The sequence below is a fragment of the Amaranthus tricolor genome, chromosome 17 (genome assembly GCF_026212465.1).
Source record: "Amaranthus tricolor cultivar Red isolate AtriRed21 chromosome 17, ASM2621246v1, whole genome shotgun sequence".
Classification (NCBI taxonomy): domain Eukaryota; kingdom Viridiplantae; phylum Streptophyta; class Magnoliopsida; order Caryophyllales; family Amaranthaceae; genus Amaranthus; species Amaranthus tricolor.
Window position 1 is genome coordinate 18,454,239 of NC_080063.1, and position 20,578 is coordinate 18,474,816.

General features: G+C 33.2%; 3 protein-coding genes across 10 annotated transcripts; 2 read left to right on the plus strand and 1 right to left on the minus strand.

The window, feature by feature from the left end:
* Positions 1–502: 502 nt before the first annotated feature.
* Positions 503–8,519, plus strand: LOC130803584 (folylpolyglutamate synthase-like). Of its 3 annotated transcripts, XM_057667757.1 has the most exons (16): positions 503–678; positions 1,655–1,797; positions 1,908–1,973; positions 2,360–2,469; positions 3,055–3,115; positions 3,763–3,846; positions 3,941–3,997; positions 4,085–4,145; positions 4,650–4,696; positions 4,844–4,921; positions 5,050–5,214; positions 5,309–5,596; positions 6,593–6,671; positions 7,373–7,522; positions 7,837–7,997; positions 8,088–8,519. In XM_057667757.1, exons 1-16 carry the CDS (start codon positions 669–671, stop codon positions 8,145–8,147), a joined length of 1,620 nt encoding a protein of 539 aa, XP_057523740.1. In that variant the 5' UTR covers positions 503–668; the 3' UTR covers positions 8,148–8,519. The 3 variants fall into 3 exon arrangements, with proteins under 3 accessions (XP_057523740.1, XP_057523739.1, XP_057523741.1); XM_057667756.1 differs by having other exon boundaries at positions 4,650–4,921; XM_057667758.1 differs by lacking the exon at positions 7,373–7,522.
* A 568-nt stretch (positions 8,520–9,087) lies between these two features.
* Positions 9,088–17,591, plus strand: LOC130803586 (callose synthase 2-like). Of its 6 annotated transcripts, XM_057667760.1 has the most exons (4): positions 9,865–9,960; positions 10,111–10,230; positions 10,315–10,439; positions 17,436–17,591. In XM_057667760.1, exons 1-4 carry the CDS (start codon positions 9,943–9,945, stop codon positions 17,518–17,520), a joined length of 348 nt encoding a protein of 115 aa, XP_057523743.1. In that variant the 5' UTR covers positions 9,865–9,942; the 3' UTR covers positions 17,521–17,591. The 6 variants fall into 6 exon arrangements, 4 of the variants coding, with proteins under 4 accessions (XP_057523743.1, XP_057523744.1, XP_057523745.1 ...); XR_009039932.1 differs by lacking the exons at positions 9,865–9,960; positions 17,436–17,591 and adding an exon at positions 9,088–9,839 and having other exon boundaries at positions 10,321–10,520; XM_057667761.1 differs by lacking the exon at positions 9,865–9,960 and having other exon boundaries at positions 9,978–10,230; positions 10,321–10,439.
* On the minus strand, positions 10,718–16,881 carry LOC130803585 (serine/threonine-protein phosphatase PP1 isozyme 4). The gene is made up of 4 exons (XM_057667759.1): positions 16,404–16,881; positions 12,200–12,759; positions 11,889–12,115; positions 10,718–11,542 (listed from the first exon to the last, which is right to left on the minus strand). The coding sequence occupies exons 1-3, from the start codon at positions 16,612–16,614 to the stop codon at positions 11,927–11,929; spliced, it is 960 nt and encodes a 319-aa protein (XP_057523742.1). The 5' UTR covers positions 16,615–16,881; the 3' UTR covers positions 10,718–11,542; positions 11,889–11,926.
* Positions 17,592–20,578: the final 2,987 nt, after the last annotated feature.

A 20,578-nucleotide genomic window follows, 5' to 3' on the forward strand; every position in this document is an offset into this window, starting at 1 on the left:
AAGAACTAGTAACCTGCATTTAAGAAAATAACCAAACTTCATCAAAACCCTAATAAATGATATATATACTCAAAAAAACACATAAAATTTTACCTTTGTGCAAGCTAAAGTATCCCAGACTAATTTTGAAGTGCCAAATTGAAAGAGAAATGCAAGAATTGATGGATTGAAGCTAGTCTAATAGTGGTTTTGTAAGAGGAATGTCGAGTAGTATAAGATAGGGTTTTGAAATTGGGGGAAATGGGAACGAAGGGAGCTGCTGTGCGTATTTGTGGTGCATTCTGTTCGCAGTTAGTAGCTGCGAACAAGTCAAACAAAAGTCAACAGTTGTTCGCAGTTAGTAACTGCGAATAACTGTTAACTTTTATTTGACTAACTGCGACAGCCCAAACCACAGATTTAGAAATTACACGCTTATTTTTAAAATAAGTTAAAACTTATTTTTTTCGTCCAATGTACGATCTTAGATTCATCCTTGAACACAAGAATGGGCCCAATTCAAAGAAAATAGTCTATGTGGTTACGCCAAAAAGAAAGACATAAAAATTCATCGGCCAAAACTTTTGAACCGCACTCACTCAGATATTTTCTTCTCACCAACCCCCCACAAATTCACCCTATTCTCAGCTTCATCTGGTAATTGTTCCAAAACCTCAGCCTCATTCATCATGTCAGTAGGTATGTATTGTTGTATTTGTTTTATTTCCTTAAATTGACATGGGAAATACTTAATTATTTTGGCATGTAAGTTGCACTAAATCATTGGAAAACATGAAATTTCATTTGGGTATTGTTCAAACTTCAAATTGTTGTTCACTTGTTCTTGATTGAATTCTTATTGTTTCAATGTAATTTGTACATGGGCAATATTATTTTGGCATGTAAGTTGCACTAAATCATTGGAAAACATGAAATTTCATTTGGGAATTGTTCAAATTGTTGTTCACTTGTTCTTGATTGAATTCTTATTGTTTCAATGTAATTTGTACATGAGCAATATTATTTTGGCTTGTAAGTTGCACTATAAAGCATTGGAAAACATGAAATTTCATTTGGGTAGTGTTCAAATTGTTGTTCACTTGGTCTTGATTGAATTCTTATTGTTTCAATGTGATTTGTACATGGGCAATATTATTTTGGCATGTAATTAGCTCACAAGAAGTCCAGAACATATAAAGACATGAAATTCAATCTGGGTCCTTTTCAAAATTTGGTCTTTGATTGATTTGCTCTTGTTTCAATGTATTTTGTGCATGGAAAATATTATTTTTTGGCGGATAATTCAAGATTCTTATATAAGATGGCCGAACACTAATCACCTCTGATATCATTATGTGGTGTTATAAGTTATACAATTCAATATGAATAGGGTTTTTAATCAACTAACCGTATTGTGGGTTGTGGCCTAGGCAAGATCGGGCCTAAATTCTCCCATCATTAGTTTGGCATGTAAGATCACCTAGGAAAAAATTTGGTCTTTGATTGAGTTTATATATTGAAATTTACTCTATAAAATTTATGTTTTGAGGAGAGATGACAAGGAATGGTTGGATTCTAATCACCTTATGAATAGGCAATGAATGCTATGTCTTCTTTGATTTAATTTGTTTTATTTATGTTCAATTTTTCCCCTTTTTGAAATTTATGTTTGTAGATGGTGGCAATGAATTGTTGGATTCTAAAATGTCTTCTTATGAAGAGGCAATGAATGCTCTCTCTTCTTTGATCACTACCCGATCTAGAGCTGATAAAAGTAATAGTGGAGATCGATTTGATTTGCTTTTCAATTATATTAAGGTGATATTTTTGTTGGATGAAGTTTTACATAATTTCAACTTGTTTGAAATCAATTGTTTTAGTGATTGTTGAGGTAATATGGGATGTTGGGTTTGGTCATGAGTTTGTAGATACTGGAGTTGGAAGAGCCGATTTCCAAACTAAAGGTTATTCATGTCGCAGGCACCAAAGGAAAGGTATTATGATTTATCTTTTCGTTTTGGTTAGTTAATGGATTTGCTTAATGATCAAATTCACTATTTGAATGTTTTGCTCCTCTATTATCGATTATTTTTGGACTTTATCTTTGGACATATTGCTTGTATAATAGTATTATTTTGTAGAATAATTATACCCACAAAGGTTAAACACTATCTTGATTGTGCCATCACTTACTCAAATTACTCTAGCAACATAGAAATTTATGATTTCGATAACCTTCTTAGGACTGTTTACATAGCTATTTTAAAATGCTTTTCATTGAAGGGAGGAGAGCGTGAAGATATAAATTTGGTATTCTAACAACTTTGAACTTTTGGTGTTGTGGGTCTTATATAATTTTGTTTTTTCTTTATCTGCACAGGGTTCGACATGTGCTTTTGCCGAATCTATATTGCGCAATTGTGGCTTCCAAACCGGGCTTTTCACGTCTCCTCACCTAATTGATGTTCGGGAAAGGTTTTTATTAGACGGGTGAGCCACACTTGGTTTAACATATATGTTTCCTAGAAGTTTGCTCTTAGTGTGACGGACAATGGGCCACTTGATGGAGAGTTATGTAGGTTTTGGGGTTGGATTACAAAAAGAATATGACACTACTCTTGCATCCAATTCCTTAGTGTATTAATGCCTTAGAGAGAATAACCCTATCTTCTCAGTTGTATCATTTGTTGTGGGTTCAACAAGTTTAATTGGCTTCTTGTTAGGCATTTGTTTTAGGGATTAGGTTGGACACCTATAATAAGATGGGTGAAAAGGAGAGAATTTGTACTACCTCTTCTTATGTTATGCTTATATTCTCTAAAATCTAGTAAGGCTTGCTTGCTCCTTTCATTTTCAAATAAAGGATACCCTTGTGAGGAGGATAGAGATGGATGAGAGGGAGGGAGCGGTGGGGGAGAAAGAAAAAACATATAAGATATTGTGCATTTATTTTACAACATTTGATCGGGAAGTGTTGCATTTATTCAAAAATGGAGGAAAGTATGAAATATATATCTTTGTCCTTATATTGTAAGCTTCAATTTTTCACTTACGAATCATCAATCTTTTTGGTAGTGCTCAAATATGTCAAGAGAAGTTTATGGCATACTTCTGGTGGTGTTATGATAAGCTGAAGGTATCTTTTAGCTCTTTATCGAATTCACTATGTCCCCGTTTGCACAGCCTGCCTGTTTGTTCTTTGAACTTTGAGTATGTTTAATCTTATAGTTCTTGCCTCGACATCAATTCTGAGAGTTTTTCTTTTCTTTTAATTTAATCACTTACATATTAAATAGTGTTTAATTTCTTATATATTCCCAACAATAACTAAGAAGTCTTTCTCTCGATTAGATTTAAGGTTTGGAATGAAATGGACTTAGAATTCAACACGTAGGACTGAAACTCCCATACTTGTCTTTGTGTCTTGCACACTTTTAAATTTTAGGGTAGAGGAGGCGAGTTATATCCCTTGTTAGTTCTTGTGCCGCATCCCCACAATTATTAACATTACATGTGCTGTAAAGGGTGTCCTGTTCTGTGATTTGTTTGTTACCATTACTTCGTTCCGAATAAGAGTAAACAATGATCACTGTGTGCTTTTGTATGTGAAATTGCTTTTTTTTGCTTTAGTATTTTGTTTTAAGGGAAAAGAATTCTTTGGGGGCTGTGCATAGTCAGCTCTCATTGTCTCTCCGACGATAAGAAATTCTCTTGAGGTTCACGAATCATGATTACGTGTTATCTTTTCACTCTTGATGCCGTTTCTTTGAGTTTTTTACGCAGGAAAAAACCACTGATGAAACACCAATGCCTACATTTTTCCGCTTCTTAGCTTTGCTTGCGTTCAAGATATTTTCTGCAGAGCAGGTTGTTATTTCGTAGCTTTTGATCAATGTCTTGCATCTACTCGTAGAGTTGTCTTACACGGAATTACGCTAAAAACACAATCTAAATCTTGCAGGTTGATGTAGCTATCATGGAGGTTGGACTGGGAGGAAAGTTTGATGCAACTAATGTGGTGCGTTATGCTTCAAACACCTCATATACTTTTGTTATTCTTATGTGGAGGCATCTAGTTTTGTTCATACATGCTCTCTTTTTTCAGGTTCAGGCACCAATAGTTTGCGGGATATCCTCCCTTGGGTACGATCACATGGAAATTCTTGGTTAGTAAGTACGATACTTTAATTTTATAATGTTTATCGAAATCTTTTTTGTACATTTGGATGCCAACTTAAATGTAAGACATGCATTGTGTTTGATATATAGCGTTTTATATGCTACACGAACAAAATTTTGCTTAACTGTCAAGTTTCTATACAAATAGTCATAACTTATAAGACATCTATGGTCGGATTTGGCTAGTTACCGTTGAATCTAGCAAAACACGTATCGAGGTTCAGGGTTGAGCGTTGTTTTCATAGGCGATGAGCTGCTGAGAACATGTACAATGAGAATTGAGTTTCGGATAATTTCACCTTTTCAAATTTTTGTATTCCTGTAGTCTGCTGCAAAAATACGTCACAAACTAAAAGGAAGTTATGGGCAATTAGTGGATGGGATTTTAAGAAAGAAGGGAAGGAAGAGATAATTATTTTGATTAACATTGACTACTTTTATTTCTTAATATCTCCTTTTTTAGTAACGCTTTCTTGTTTGATTTGTTGTAGGGAATACTCTTGGACAAATCGCTGGAGAAAAAGCTGGCATTTTCAAGGTTTGTCGAATGTTTTTCTGTTTCCGAAATCATAAATATTTCTTTATCCCTTTTGGAATGCCTGAGTTCGAAGGAGAAAGAATGCCTCTTTTGGGCGTTATGGAGTACTCACGCCTTTTTGGTAATAACTTAAAACTTATGTTGCAGGAAGGTATTCCGGCTTTTACAGTTCCACAGCCTGAGGAAGCAATGACAGTGCTCGAAAATAATGCCTCGAAATTGAATGTGAGTTCAAGATGATTTCATTCTTGCGTTCATTGCTCGTTGTACTTTTGCGTTTTGACGATCCGAGATGCCTATCATGTTCTCAGTTCTCGCGATGAAGATGGTTTTTTCGTAAAAACATGTTGCAGGTTAATCTTCAAGTAGCAGCAGCATTGGACCCCAACATGATAAACGGCTTGCGTCTTGGACTTGATGGCGAGCATCAATTTGTAAATGCTGGTTTAGCCGTGTCGTTGTGCTCCACTTGGCTTCAACGGACTGGACATGTCGAAATTCCTCATCACATAAACTCGGTATATCCGACTCATCATAGCTTTACTAATGGCTATTTCGTGTTTTTTAACACGGAGTTAACCTTTCCCCTCGTTTTTGTTGTGTGTGGATCAGACCTCCTTGCCTGAACAATTTATTAAAGGGCTGACAAGTGCTAGTCTACAAGGAAGAGCACAAATTGTCCCGGATCAATATATCAGCGCTGAAAATCCCAGAGATTTAGTGTTTTATCTAGACGGAGCACATAGTCCTGAAAGCATGGAAGTTTGTGGCAAGTGGTTTTCGAATGTCGTCAAAGAGGATGAGCAGCTAGGTAACTATGCAGAGCATCCACCTAATACATCTACTTTTGAAACGAGACGTGGTTTACATGATTCTGCTACGAGAAGCTGCTCCACTCAGGTAACAGGCATAGAATCTTTTCATCAGTGTGACTCGATTGAAGTTACTAATACATGATTTGCTGCATTGTTGTGATTTTTTAAACCATCCTTAATTGGTAATTCATCCTGAAAATAGCAGCTAGACTTGTCATGTACACTTAAAAAAAAGTGTCTTCATGCCGGAATCCAAACAAAGGCACTTGTCAATCGGACCCCGTTATAGGGTAATTGGTGCAGAAATTGAGATTTTTCTAAACAACATTTCATATTCGTCCTCCGTTCCTTTAAGTGGCTCCCATTTAGGTGAGGTTTGGGGACAGATGTACGTAACCTTAATCAGCAAAGAGGTAGTTTTTGATGGACCATTCCTAGCAAAAAAAACATTATATACAACTCCATAGTAATAAAAACTGCGCATGAGTTAACGAGCCAAATTTCTATAGTCAAATAGTCAATCATAATTCGAAATCGAGGAAAATAAGTGGGAATTTTGCATTCACCTGTCCTTTTCTTTTTTGGATAATCCTAGGTTATTTAATGCATTATGTTTATTTTTTTAGGTTTTTGTTAAACATAACCGATTTCTTATGTAGATTTGTTTTGGTTCATGTATCCTACCTTATGTATCCTCCCGATTAAGGGGCATGGGAGTGTCTAGGCCCTTATAGATTATGCTTATTTTCTAAAGAACAATCGTAAAAATTGTTGAATATCTTATGTAAAATATGTTATGGTCCCTCTAAATTCTTTTTGCTATCGTCTAATTATTATAATCGATTTCAAAGACCCTCCATTATAAAAATTAGCTCTGCCACTGGTTAAGGAATGAGAATTTATAACAAAATCATGTATCGTTCGATAATTAAATGTTTGTTAGTTCTAATTTCTGAAGTGTTTTCGATAACTAAATATAATTTCAAACGATATTTCTTTTCAATTGCATGTCTGTACGGGATCCCCATTTGCTTGCCGAAGGGAATTCCTGAAATCTAATATGCTACTGATGAACATGCAGATATTGCTTTTCAATTGCATGTCTGTACGAGATCCCCATTTGCTGCTTCCTCGCTTGATAAAAGCCTGCGCAAGTCACGGTATAATATTCGAGCTTGTTACCAATCACCATACAATTTACATGGCATGTATTGCATGCGAAGCTGCTCAATCAACACCATTTCATTATAACAATTTTTCATTACTCCAATGTCATTAAGCGGATTCCATTTAGGTTGGATTTGGAGGTTAGATCTACACAATCATACCTTTGTTAACGATAACTAAGAGGTTGTTTTGACATTCCTTGGGTACTAGGTAGCCTGGGCCGGCCCTATAAAGGGCCTATCCAAAAAATTAGAAAGATGACATTTTAATATTTAGTAGTTAGGGGCCTATAATAGTATATTTAGTAATTAGAGGTCCACAATTAATGTTTTGCCTCAGACCTCTCAAATCTCAAGGCCAACCCTGTAGGTAGTAAACATCATCTGCAAGTCTATAGCTTCATGTATATTTATATAAAAGAAGTGCACATGATTTAAAGAGTTTTTTTTTTAAATATACATGATTTGAAGAGTTTCACAATCAAGTTTAACGCGGAGTCTTCATTTTCTTGTTCTTTAACATTTCTTTTGCCTCTCTGAACATATCATTATCAGTTTGTTATAAATCTTGGTTTGACATCTAATAGTAATTGAATTCTTAAGATTCAGTACTACATGCATAATTTTGGAGAAATTCGAACATACTCTGAATCCTGGTGGATTGTACCTTTGCTGATGTTTATTTTGATGATTAGGGGTGCAATTCAAACAGGCTATTTTCGTTCCGAATATATCAGTGTATAACAAGGTCATCACTGATGTGCCACAATCAACGACACAAGTCGATTTGTCATGGCAGTTGACTCTCCAGAGAGTATGGGAAAGTCTGATTAACACGGACAAAGGTATAATCACTCCTCACATTCGACATAGATTGATTCTGCCTTGGCTCGTTGCTATTGTTGGGAAATACCCACATGCGATGCCATATCAAAAAATTAAAGAGAGTTTGACTAACATATAAGCTTGATGGGCTACTCCACCTATTACCAATTGGTTTTAGTATGGATATGCGGGTCTAGTTGTGTACAAGCCCGTTAATAAATTTATCAGCTATGAGCTTCTCTTGTCTTTTATTAAAGAATCATTCACTTATAGTAATCTTTTAACCGTGATTTATACAATCCAAAATAAGCGCTATTGTCGAATTGAACTGCAGGTGGATATGCCAAGGATTTCAACATTAGTTGTGAGGAAGAGCGGGATGAATCAGAGATGGGTATTATTAGTTGTACAAACAGCAAAGTCTTTTCTACACTTCCCTTGGCTATAAATTGGATTAGAGACTATGCTCGGCAAAATCAGTCTGTGCGTGTTCAGGTAAAATGCACGTTATCTTGAAACAGGTTCTTACTGTATCTTCTTCCGAGGTCAGAACTTTTAACGATTATGAGAGTGAAATCCATTCAGGTCCTTGTAACGGGGTCACTACATTTGATCGGGGATGTTTTGAGACTGATACGAAAATGAAAAACAGATGAACGTTGATGATGCTTAGCAGATTATCAGTTGGATCAAGGTCTCCCTTTAGGGCATGATAACCGGCTTTAAGAAGCCATACCGAAACTTCTTACACCTTCAAGATCAGGCCTTATTTTACGCTCTGGTCGTTCTTCGTAAACTCAGGCACTTGATTTTAGCTAGTAACAAGAAAATACTTCACCCTGATCGTTATAGAAAGTGGATTAATTCAGGTAAGAAAGAAAAACCGAAAGGCATGAATAAACAATTTTCGAGTTATCTTCCATTGTCAATGCTTTTGCTTTTAATTCTGGTGTTGTAAACATTCACTCAAAGTCGAGTTAGATCCAAATGAAATATCCATTACGCGAATTCTTATAAGCATCTTCCCTCGGTTTTGTAACATGTGCATCATTGAGTTTTGCAATGGCTTCAGGAACTTCATGATAGTCATGGCAATTGAAAGTGAAAGGCATGTTTGATCTGAAAGAGGTCTGATATGAAGGAGATCGAAAGAATCATAATAGGTTGACCACAGAACCGGTAGCAATGAAAAAAACAAGGTCGTTATGTCGAATAATGGTTTTTTTATAACGAATTTTTATTATTATTCCATGAAGTTACATTTACATAATCTGTAATTTGAAATCATAGAAGAAATCATTGAGTTATTGCAACATATTAGTCTTATGATTTTTTTTGATTTGTTGTAGGTTTTAAAAGGTATGCTAAAATTTAAAAACTAGATTATTACGCATCAATATATGGTGACAACATTTTAAATAAAATATATATCTTAGCAATTAATTGTTAATATAATCAATATGTTGTAAAATAAAAAGTTAAAAAAATTGACATTATTATTGAATTTTGATGGAAACATTTTACATGAAAAATGAATACATATACAACTTTAAAACAAGAAAAAATTACCCTGAATAATACGAATTTTTACTGATTTTCCAACAATAATACGATCTTTCAATTAACCATGAATAATACGAACGTTGACATGTATTTTCCGCTGGTATACTTATTTACCTGTAACTGGATGCGCTAAGCTCTTTTTTTATTTTTTTTTCTGATAAAATTAAGGAAAAGAAAGAGCCAACTCCCTTTTCCTCACGCAGTACCAGCATCTTCCTCACGCAGCTTTCTCCCTCTTCACAAACCTTCAGCCAACTCCATTGAATCTCTCTCGTTCTGATTTCTGTATATTTATGTAATCTCTCTCGTTAAGGTTTTGTCATTGTTGTTGGTCTCACTTTATTTGTATTTTGTTTTCACTCTTTTGATAGATTTTGTGTGTATGTGATTGTATCTTTTAAGCATGGTGATACGATTTTTGAAAGTCCATCTTCCAACCATATCTATATTTTGTCCTTCCTCAATCTTCCATGAGTAAAATCTAGTGTTGTAATTCAGTCAGAATCAATCCTCGATTCAAACTGAAGGGAAATTGATAAATTCGATTAAAAAATCTGACTTTGAGCAGGGAGGGGTCAGAGTTGGATTTAAGAAAACTCGGACGTGATTCTGACAATGGATAGAAGCTTATCTTAGCTTAGCTAAAAATTAGCCTCTATTTATTATGGAATTGATTTGATTATTTTTCCACAATTGATTGAATTTGAGCTTAGCTAAAAACCAGCTCCGCCGACGTCTACTAAATCAAATGAACCTGGGCAAAATCTGGATCAGGTAATTTTCTCTTTCCAGTGAATGTCTCGAACTCTGCTAATTTCCAACATCGTATTACACATTAAGCTTAATAAACAAGCGTACTAATTTTGATTTATGAAGTATGATTGGACATCTGAAGGTATGTATTATGTTTGTTTCATAAATCTAATAATTATTTAATAAAGCCTGCTTATTGCATGGGATTAATAGTTCTAAATGAGAAATATTGGGTCGATTCTTTTATATTTGATACTGTTTCCCTCATGATGTGATGGACCATGTTGTGCAGGTCATCTACCGTATAAAACTTCCGGGACCCCCAATCTTAGGTGAAGGGAAGCCTGAGAATCAGAATCACGCAATAATTTTCACACGCGGAGAAGGATTTCAAGCAATAGGCATGAATCAGGTTGCTGCCTGCTTGTAATGGCTTTTGTTATACCTTCCCCCTCCCCTTTCTCTCTCTCTCTCATTAACTTGGCGTTGCTCTTACTTGAAGGATAATTACATGGAAGAAGCTTTGAAAATGAGGAATCTGCTTGAAGAATTTCTGATAAAGCATGGTGGTGTACGTTATCCGACAATCCTTGGACTTAGGGAGCATCTATTTACTGGAAGGTTTGAGCTTTTCTTTTGATGGTTTTGTTTCATTTTAGTTGTGTATATTTAGTTGTTAATGCACATAAAATTAAAAATTAAAAATTAAAGAAATTAAAAATTAAAGAAATTAAAAATTAACATAAAACAAAATAAAGCTAATGAAAAAAATGAAAATTACTTTAGAGTTTAAAATGAAAATGGAAAAAAAAATTAAGATATTGGAAGTAATTAAAATGGAAGAGCAAAGTGAGGAAATGAGGAAGATGAAGGTTGTTGACCTGCTGTCCCGATCAGGTATACCAGCGGAAAACACATGTCAAAGTTCGTATTATTTATGGTTAATTGAAAGTTCGTATTATTATTGGGAAATCAGTAAAAGTTCGTATTATTCAGGGTAATTTTTCCTTAAAAAAAGATGATTTCTATGCGGTTTTTATTTTAGAAATAATTATAGTAAATTATAAAAAATATAGGACCGATAAACTTATTATCGGTCAAATTTTCATTATGATATTTGTAGATTTAGTGCTGGTGTCTACTTCTGATTGGTTTCTACACAAGGTATCCTATTTACAGATTTAGTGTTGGTGTCAGCAAAAAACCAATATTCATTATTTAAAAATTTTAAATTGAAATTTTCAATTCAAATCAAAACCAAACCAAAACATTGATCCAATTTTATTTGGTTTGATTTGAATTTTGATTTTTATCCAAATAAATGTATCGGACATGACCAGAACCTCCGGAGGCTTGTTAGTGAGACCAACATATATATAAGATCATAGTTTTCAAACTAAACTCATTGCACATTAATGTGAAATTGCACATTTGCGAGACCACTAGATTGGCCTATTCAAATTGCAGAAGAATAGTTACTTGCAGCAACATGTCGAACGCAAATGACTATAAAGGGTAAATGAAGGAAACTACGAGCTGCCAATACAAATGTACAAGAAACTGAGTCACGGGTATTGGCACCATCAAGCGGAGGGTTGAGTCTACGTGGAAATCTATAATTTTCATAGACGAGCTACCGATCAGTAGTTGAAGGAGATGCAGCTACTCTTTACTCAACAACCATCAATTCTTTCCCACGTCTTCATTTTAAGTCTTCCGATCAACTAGAAAGTGTAGACAGGCAGTTTAACAAAGTAACTAAATTTAGCAACAAAAGGATGCTAAAAATAATCGAGGAAGAAAAAATGTCACAAAATAATCAAAGAACAGGAAAGAAAAAAGGGTTGGGTGTATTTATTAAAAAGAATGGAGGAACAACAGGAAAGGACATGCCAGACAACTTTATCATAAAAAACGCTAGTGAGCTTGTCATTATTCAGGTTACAGAGGTATATATCCTTTAGCTTCAAAAAAAACAAGCAAAGAAAAACCTTTCATACACAGCTTTTATTCATCAAAATGAGAATAGACTGAACAGGAAAAACATTGAAGTAGGAAAGCCGCACTTACCTAAGACCAAAGGTTCCCTATGATGCAAGATTCATATATCACATTCTCGTTGACATTAAAAATTTATTCTTCTTCTCTGCGGGCTTGAGAATCTGAAAAGAGCACATCAGGTTCTCATCAACACTCATCATTGCTCCAGCATTATCAAATTCACCACAGTAATTAGGGGCCGAGAATATAGTGACGAGCTGCCTATCTGCAAAAAATTCATAACCATCCTCTACCACCTACAACAAGTAGAAGTTTTGAGAACAAAATGTAATTCATCACAAGAAAACTAGGTTGAGATATCTGAATATGAGGTGGATAACCTGATGTGCACGGCAGACCAGGTCCAAATCATGTTTTGTCAAGAATTCAGCCACCTTATCAGCACCAAAGGTAAATGAAACTCCTCTATCATTCATCGCCCATCCCTTCACATCGTGGCCAGGATCAGCCCAGAGCAAATCACAAAGCAGACCAGTATCAGGCACCGCAATAGGACGGGGCAAATTTCTAATTTGATCCATGTTTTGCAGGTCTGGAGAAAGTCCACCATGCATGCACAATATTCTATCATCTACTAAAGCAGCAACAGGAAGACAGTTAAAGCATTCTGTAAAGGTCTTCCAAAGTCTCACATTAAACCGTCTCTTGCATTCATCATAAAATCCATATATTCGATTGATGGATGCACACTCGTGATTTCCTCTAAGAAGGAAGAAGTTCTCAGGATACTTAATCTTGTAGGCGAGCAGAAGACAGATTGTCTCAAGACTTTGCTTGCCACGATCCACATAGTCCCCCATAAATAAATAATTTGCTTGAGGAGGGAAACCACCATACTCAAAAAGCCTTAACAAATCACTATACTGTCCATGAATATCACCTGAAATACAAAATTGCAAAAAATGCTAATTAAAAATTTTTCAAAGTATCTAAATATAACCTCTAACACTTAACAGCGTGAAAGACACCTCAATCGAACAAGAAATAGTTTCACATTCATCAGATATCTCACAAGATTAAAATGCAGAGTCGTTTGATAATCTTTACACCATCATAAGCACAGATACAAGGATGCAGTTTATTACTTGGTCTATTTTGGGTTTATTAGGTAAATTAATAATTAATATGGTACAGCTCAATAGATCACATTATCATAATTATCTATCAAGTTTGCTGACTAATATATTTTAAAAACAAAGCGAAAAATTAATATGAGGACATTGTGATTGTTTCAAATGCACTCATATACTCCAAACCTTAAAAACGACAACTAAACAGTAATAATGAATTTATTAGAAGGGGAAGTCACATTCTAGGGCTGGATTTTTCCTTCTTGAACAAAAGCCCCAGATGTTGCGCAACACATGAGGTAAATGTGGATCACAGTACAGATTTTGGGTTCATTTCTCAAACATAAATAAAACAACCACCAAAAGTTACTTCCCAGTTTGGCAAACCATAGCAATTCCAAATTCAACAGACACGCAAACAACAACACTATCAAACAAAGCATCAGATGACGGTGATCGAATTAGGGAACACAGGAAAATTCCCATGGGGTACAAGAGACTAAGTCTAACTAAATCTCAAATAAAAAAAAAAAAAGAGCTATTGACTAGATGCAGCGAAGGCCTCCAAATCACAGAAAGGAGAAACTTCAGGCAGCCTATTTAAGTATAAGCACATCCAAGTTTATTTATCAATTTACCTAAATGAACTAAATTGATAATCTTCTCTTTTCAAATCACCTCCAATTCCCTAAATAGCAAGGCAACAACAAACGTACATTAGTAGCAAGTTTTTTCCCAATAAGTTCTAGTACGAGTCTGCACACCACCTAAAAATGCTTAAAACAATGTGAGACCATTAAACGCTCAAGTCTTAGGCTTTAGCTTTCTTCAAGAAAGATAAGGTGATTATCAAAACGGAAGGGTTTTCCGAAAGCATAAGCTACTTGGAAGGATTATCAAAATGTGAATACTTAATTTCCTTCTTTCCACCTTGAGGACAAGATGATTTGTTGGGAGGACGGTAATGTCATAAATGCTATCTCTGACAGGGAGAGAAACCAATCCTCAGGTACACCCAGAGCTGGAAGGGAAGTATGAGTAAATGATTGCATGGTCTTTGCAAGGATTATGGAAGCTTACAGAAGAGTGGAGAAGCAGTGGTCGAGTCAGCTTGAAGATTCTCGTATTCAATTCTGTTATGGCTTCCATCTAGAAGGATATAGTTTTTCATGGCTGATTCGGTTGTTATGATTCTATCTAGTATTAAATTTGGAATTAAACACTTGGGAGCATAGAGCAGCTCGAATAGCTTTTACATAATAAAAAACAACACTATCATTTCCTCATATTTCTACAGTCATTTACATTGCTTTACGTTGATCTCTTCTTTCTATTCTACTTTCTACTATTTTCGAATTCTTCTAATCTTCATCCCCTTCGACTGATTCTCTCATCTCCTATTTTCTGATTCTCGCCTTTAACTTCTACATTCTACAAATAAATAATCATTTGATGAAAAGGTCCACATCATATTCTCAGTTCTCAATCACTATTCCTAAATGAGCATCCTACTTTTTTTTAAGGTCCTATATCATCTCAGATTTGGCACTTGTTATTTTCAGAAAATCTAAAACAATCTAATCCACTAACATGGCACACAATGTTGTAACTTGCCACATAAAAATTCCAAAACTACCTTTTAAAGGAAGAAGAAAAGGCAAAAAAAAAAACACTAGAAATGGTTGAAGGACAACAAGATCAACAGGTTTCAAAAGACTTCTCCCCACCACGATTAAGTACCGACACCGTCATAAACCATCCAACCCCTCTGTTTTCGAGTTTAACTTAGCTAACCAAATTATCTTATCATACCGGTACCACAAAGTTGATGTACATTCCTCCAAAAAGAACCAAAAATTAGCTTTTCAACAAAATCAAAATAAATTTCTTACACTCCCCACTATCTAATCGCCTCTTTAAAGGTCTTAGAGGCATGTGAAAAGCGGAGGGCTGAGGAGTCGTTCCCAAACAACATATATTTTTATTACATTTTTACATCAACAGTGCCCTTATGAAAATATCATTATTAAAGTATTGCGAAAAATAAGAAGTAATTGCTTTTTCAACCATTTCCAAAGATGTTTTTCCACATCCGTTGTACCACATCAACAAATAGGTGGTATGGTTCAGTTATTTTCTCTTTCATACTACCTGTATTTCCGCCACTATTTTGAAAACCATCTCCTCTTTAATTACCTTTTTTTCTTATCTCCCATCCCGTGATCCCGCTACTACTCTTTCTCAAAATACCCCATTACTACTATTTCCAAAACGCCAAGGTCATTGTCGATTTCCTGTTTCCCAATAGTGTCCCTTGATTTGAAGCTGCTTTTGTGAAATATTAACAACAAGCATTTATTAGAGGGGGTTTATACATTGGTACAAAATGCTCAATTCCTCATTCAAATGAGGGTATTGTCATATCAGTTCATAGATATAACCAGTAAAACAATAAGATCTTTTTCTATCCTCAACACCTCAATTTAGTTTAGTATTGAGTGAAATCAATACTTTTATTTTTGATTTTAAATTGCCAAGGTCACTCCTTGCTTTAATTACTGATAGAGAATGCCAAGTTCCATCGTTGCCCAACCGCAATCACGATGACTAGATTTACTATTGTATTCTTTCTTTTACTAAAATTTTTTGGTTAAGAAATTGTTAGAATCTAAATGATTTTTTGAGAAGTTAATTGAAAGAATCTAATTGGGTTTTTTATAGGAAGGTAATTGCAATAATTTTTCTAAAAAATTTTTTTGGTAAAGTGATTATGGTGGTTGGGCTGGTGATCATGAATCATGATGGAGGGCACGATGGAAGTTGGGTAGAAAAAGTAGAGTTGAGATAACTAAGGTGGCTGACACTGGTCACCTCATCTAGAAGACACAATGATGGCAATTGCGGTGGCCATGGAGGACGGGGTGGTGGTGGCGTTGTCGTGATGATAAACTGGAGTTGGTTTTGTGAAATTGAACACATAAACTAAAGGAAGAAAGAGGAATCAAAACAACAGACACATAAAATTTAATTTTCCTGTGTGGTGATTTCTAATTGGACTGCTGTACCACCTATTTTTGCTGATATGGTACAGCATATGTAAGAAAAAATTCTACCATTTTTCATCAAAGTTAAACTGCTTATCATGAAAAAGCTTATTGTGAATTTGTTTATTACTAGTAGCTTATAAAGCCAAGGTCAAGACATCTCTGCGGCTTGCTCAGATACAAAATCTCAAAAACGAAACATATTGCAAATCAAACCATTTAGACTCTCGACATTGCCGCAATAATGAACAAAGACCTAAAATCAATTAAATTACAAAATTACAACATTAATAAAATAATTTACACTTTCAAACCTCCAAAACCCTAACCTAACCAAAAAAAATGAACTCGAAACATAAATCATAAAAGAAATCCAAAACAATTTGAGAAAAATAAATTGAAAAAAATACCGCAAATCTTGACCGGAGCATTAATTTCGAGGAGATTAGGTTGTTGAATAAAGATTTCACGAGAAGTTAGACAAAGTTGTCGAATCTCCGATTCTGATAACTGAACTTGTTTTCCTGGACGAGCTAGACGAACCTCCAAAAGTCGTCTGATAATGTCGTCCAATACTGCTTGATCCATAGCTGGAGGTTGACCTCCATTTTGCGTAGCCATTTTTGATGGAAATCTAAAATGAAAATTGAAAACCCTAGAATTTGAATAAGGGGGAAAGAGAAAAAGAAAGCACAGTCTTTGTTGCACTTTCTTAAATCTCTCTCACCCAATTACAATGAAAATAATTAGGGAGAAAAAGTCTAATCTTGTTGTGCAACTTCTAATATTTTTTTAAAATATTTATTTTTGTATTTGTATTTTTCTATGACAATTAGTCTCAAGTGAAGCAACTAATTTAACACCTTTTTTATAGATAAAATAATAATTCTCATCTATTTTTTCGGTTCTCCCGATCTATCATATGATAAAATACAAGTCTTATATGAGACCGTATCACTGTGAGACGGACTCATATAAGCAGTCTAAAGTTGACTTATATAACAGTTAACTAAATAAAAACAGTTTTTTCATTAAAATTAAAGATATTTAAAATTGGGTCAAATCATATTAAGTCGTCTCACGGTAAAACGATCATAATAAGAATTTGTCTTTTTCATATCTTGTTTATGACCATCTTTATTGGGCTAGCTCATATAAATTTAATGTGTTAAAATGATCACTTACAATTATAAAATAATCAATTATATAAATAGATTAATTATATAAACTCGTCTCATGATAAAACGGTTTCATACAAGAATTTGTGTTATATTTATATGTCATGTGCCTGGAATGTGTAATTGGATGGTTCAAACCATAATAAGAGGTCTTTTTGCTCTAAGACCAACCACGATGTTGACATTTTGTCCATTTAAATGGACAATTTTCATGTGATTGATCTAATGATTCTAATCTAATACAAAGTATTTTGGTGTTTTTAGGTTTTACTATCATGTAAGGTTGTTAGGCCCGAGATTCTACCTAAAATTATTAAGGGGTAGTTTCGATATCGATAGAATCGGATAGTAGGATCGTGTGATCCTATAAATATGCATTAATGTACTTTGAATTACTAATTATAAATTATATTTGTTCTCTTTTTCAGTTTCAAGGTGCATGTAAGAACATATTTTACTTCATCTATTATATTTTGAAAAAAATAAAGAAATTTAGTAATCAATTTTTAAACTGTAAATTAAGAAAAACTTGAATTTTTATAAATATTGATATAATTATTTTAAATATATATTTATACGTAAGTGAAATATGTATTATATGAAAATATTTTATGATTGAAATACCCATGTAGGATCGGATCGTTGTATTGTAGGATCGTAGAATCGTGTTATGATTATACCACCCAAATTCTTGAGCTAAGTAGGATCGCACGATTCTACCACATTAAGATCCTACCTAAGATCCAGATTGATGGCCTGTTTTTAAATCGTAAGATCGACGATCGTAAAAGGGTTCTGATAACTATGCAATGCAACCATGAGTATATTATATCTTTCCTTAGCGGCACACAAAATACCAACACCACCTTAGCAATTAGTAGCAATCATCATCTTCATCAAATATAATTCCAATTCAAAATATGACACTGTCACAACTTTTATTTTGCAAACTAAAAAATTTCATTTCATCAATCATTATTCTCTCTTTTCTAAATTTAATATGTAATCTATTTGTTCTTCTTAACTAGCACTATTTGCTTTTCTAGAAAAAAATAAGTAAAAATGAAAATTAAATTTAAAAAAAAAAGACAAAAAACAAACCGGATGATTTAACAATGAAAATAAGTCTACGGATGAGATTATAAGAAGAATAGTGAGACTAGTGCCAAAAAATAATGTAAAATCAGTAAAACAAAATAAAATAAAAGGTTGTGATGATTGACAAGTACATACAAAATATTTAAATGGTGAGCTATTCTTGTGATAAATCGTCTCTCGATCAAATTAGCTCAAAACAAAAAGTTCATATGTTGAAAGTTTATATTAAATGGACTATTTAACCCATAAATAAAATACATTTACAATAAGACCTTCAAATATAAAAATTTATTTAAATAATAAACACCGACTTTGATGAGTATCAACAACAATAGGCTTGCAAATATAACCAAAGGGCAAAGAGTATGTGAGCTGAAACATAATTCTTTATTGTTTGGTAAATGATTTTTTTAAAAAAAGTTTTGGTTGATTAAAAAGTCAAAAAATTATTTAATAAATAACTTTGTTAGCTTTTTATTTGCTTTTGAATTTGTATTTTCTTTTTTTAATAAATAGTTAATAGTCTGCAAGTACTTTTGTCAAACGTCTTTAAAATAATAAATTTAAATAATTAGCTTATCAAACAAAATTTCTAAAATCAAACTTATCAGACAATAACTTCAATCAAAGAGTTAATAATGAAATAAACTCATACTAAAATCTATACTATTCGCTGAATATATAACAAGCGCCATCCAAATTTAAAAAACGAGATTTTGAGAATCACATCTTAACTTTAGTTTAAATAGGAACAGCTTGTGCCTAGTGGTACATTAAAGTAAACTGATTGTTATTGATTCCACATTCTAGAATCCTTACACTCATTTGCAACATAAGTTGACCTGAAAATTAGATCCTAAATCAATGGATACAACACATGAACACTATGATTATACAAATAATTTTTTCTTAATACGATCAACTGCACATAAATCTAATAAGATTTGATCATAAAATTAATTGATATTAAAAGAAGTTACCCACTAGACTTATATGTTAGTTAATCTGTCTGTGTTATGAGATTACATGTAAGTCATTTCTCAACATACTTCAGTGTAATCATTAAAAAATAAAGATTATTTATTTATTTCACAAATGAGCACAAAAATATAAGTAAAATGCACTTAAGCTCATCTATTTTTAGAAAATACTTGTGTATAAATATAAGGACGAATCCTAAATACTATTACAGAGCTGACCTACCACTCAACTTTAGAAACCAACTCAATTACTATTCTTTTATGTTATATCCTACACAATTTCATATTAAAATATTTTATAATCAAACTTTGTATTTAACCTCTTATTTATACAGAATTCTCCTTACATTTTAATAAAATTTTTTAATAAAATCTAACATAATTCAAACTCAATCCAAATAAGTGAATTATGACCTCTATTTATAGTAATATAAAATTAGAATATAATGCAAGTGGGTTTATAATAAAATATCCTATAGCTAAGGAATATAATCCCTAGGAACATCATACCTGAAATGTGCTTAAAAAGATAGACAGATAAAAAATAAAAGTTGTGAAAAAAGAAAAAAAAAGGAAAAGCTTGTAAGCTATCTGTAGCCATTAATTAAAATACTACTAAGTATAAAAAAAAAGAAAAAGCATCAAAGATGTAAAGGGAAAAGAATAGTTGAGAAGATAGCCTGTTTCAAACTGGAAAGTACGCCTAACCTTTGCATTACCATAATCAAAATCAAAGAATCTACTCTTAATTTCAAAATTAAGATTTGATTAATTAGGAAAATATAATGATAATTATAGTGATCGATAAATTATATACTATCCAATCCAATAAGAATAGAGAAAATTCATTTTTTGTTGTACTTGTTATTTAAATGATCATTTTTGATTATATTGAAAATACAATACCATAAAAGTTACATACACAAAATTTTAATTTGAGACGGTTTCACAGTGAAATGCACTCTATATATGGATTAAAAAGTCTAATAGGTGTCCATAAAAAATTTGATGTTTTGATATTTACTTTATATTGTAATTAAACACGACTTTGACCAAACTTCAAAATAAATTTAAAATTATATAATAATCGATGCAAACACAAAACCCAATTTTAAATTGACGTGTACTTTATCTGAAATAAACCAATGACCGAAATGAACACCTCTAAGCCCAATTAATACAAATCATGAAAATATGGTTTACTTGTTTTGAAGTCGTCTTATTAAGAGATGATATTTTTGTTTTATTGTTATAGAAATGATCATTTTAGATTGTTGGTAATCTAATAAGAATAGGAGAGAATCATTTACGTTTTATTGTTATAAAAAT

Excerpts from the sequence above, each read along its gene's own strand:
- LOC130803584 (XM_057667756.1), top strand. Across the intron at positions 3,116-3,762 it reads GGTGTTATGATAAGCTGAAG|GAAAAAACCACTGATGAAAC; the intron begins GTATCTTTTAGC and ends TTTTTTACGCAG. Across the intron at positions 3,998-4,084 it reads AGTTTGATGCAACTAATGTG|GTTCAGGCACCAATAGTTTG; the intron begins GTGCGTTATGCT and ends CTCTTTTTTCAG.
- LOC130803585 (XM_057667759.1), bottom strand. The coding sequence starts at position 16,614 with ATGGCTACGCAAAATGGAGGTCAACCTCCAGCTATGGATCAAGCAGTA. Across the intron at positions 12,760-16,403 it reads TGCTCCGGTCAAGATTTGCG|GTGATATTCATGGACAGTAT; the intron begins GTATTTTTTTCA and ends TTTGTATTTCAG. Across the intron at positions 12,116-12,199 it reads TGGTCTGCCGTGCACATCAG|GTGGTAGAGGATGGTTATGA; the intron begins GTTATCCACCTC and ends TACTTGTTGTAG.
- LOC130803586 (XM_057667760.1), top strand. Across the intron at positions 10,231-10,314 it reads AAGCAATAGGCATGAATCAG|TTGAAGGATAATTACATGGA; the intron begins GTTGCTGCCTGC and ends CGTTGCTCTTAC. Across the intron at positions 10,440-17,435 it reads GAGCATCTATTTACTGGAAG|GTTTTACTATCATGTAAGGT; the intron begins GTTTGAGCTTTT and ends TGGTGTTTTTAG.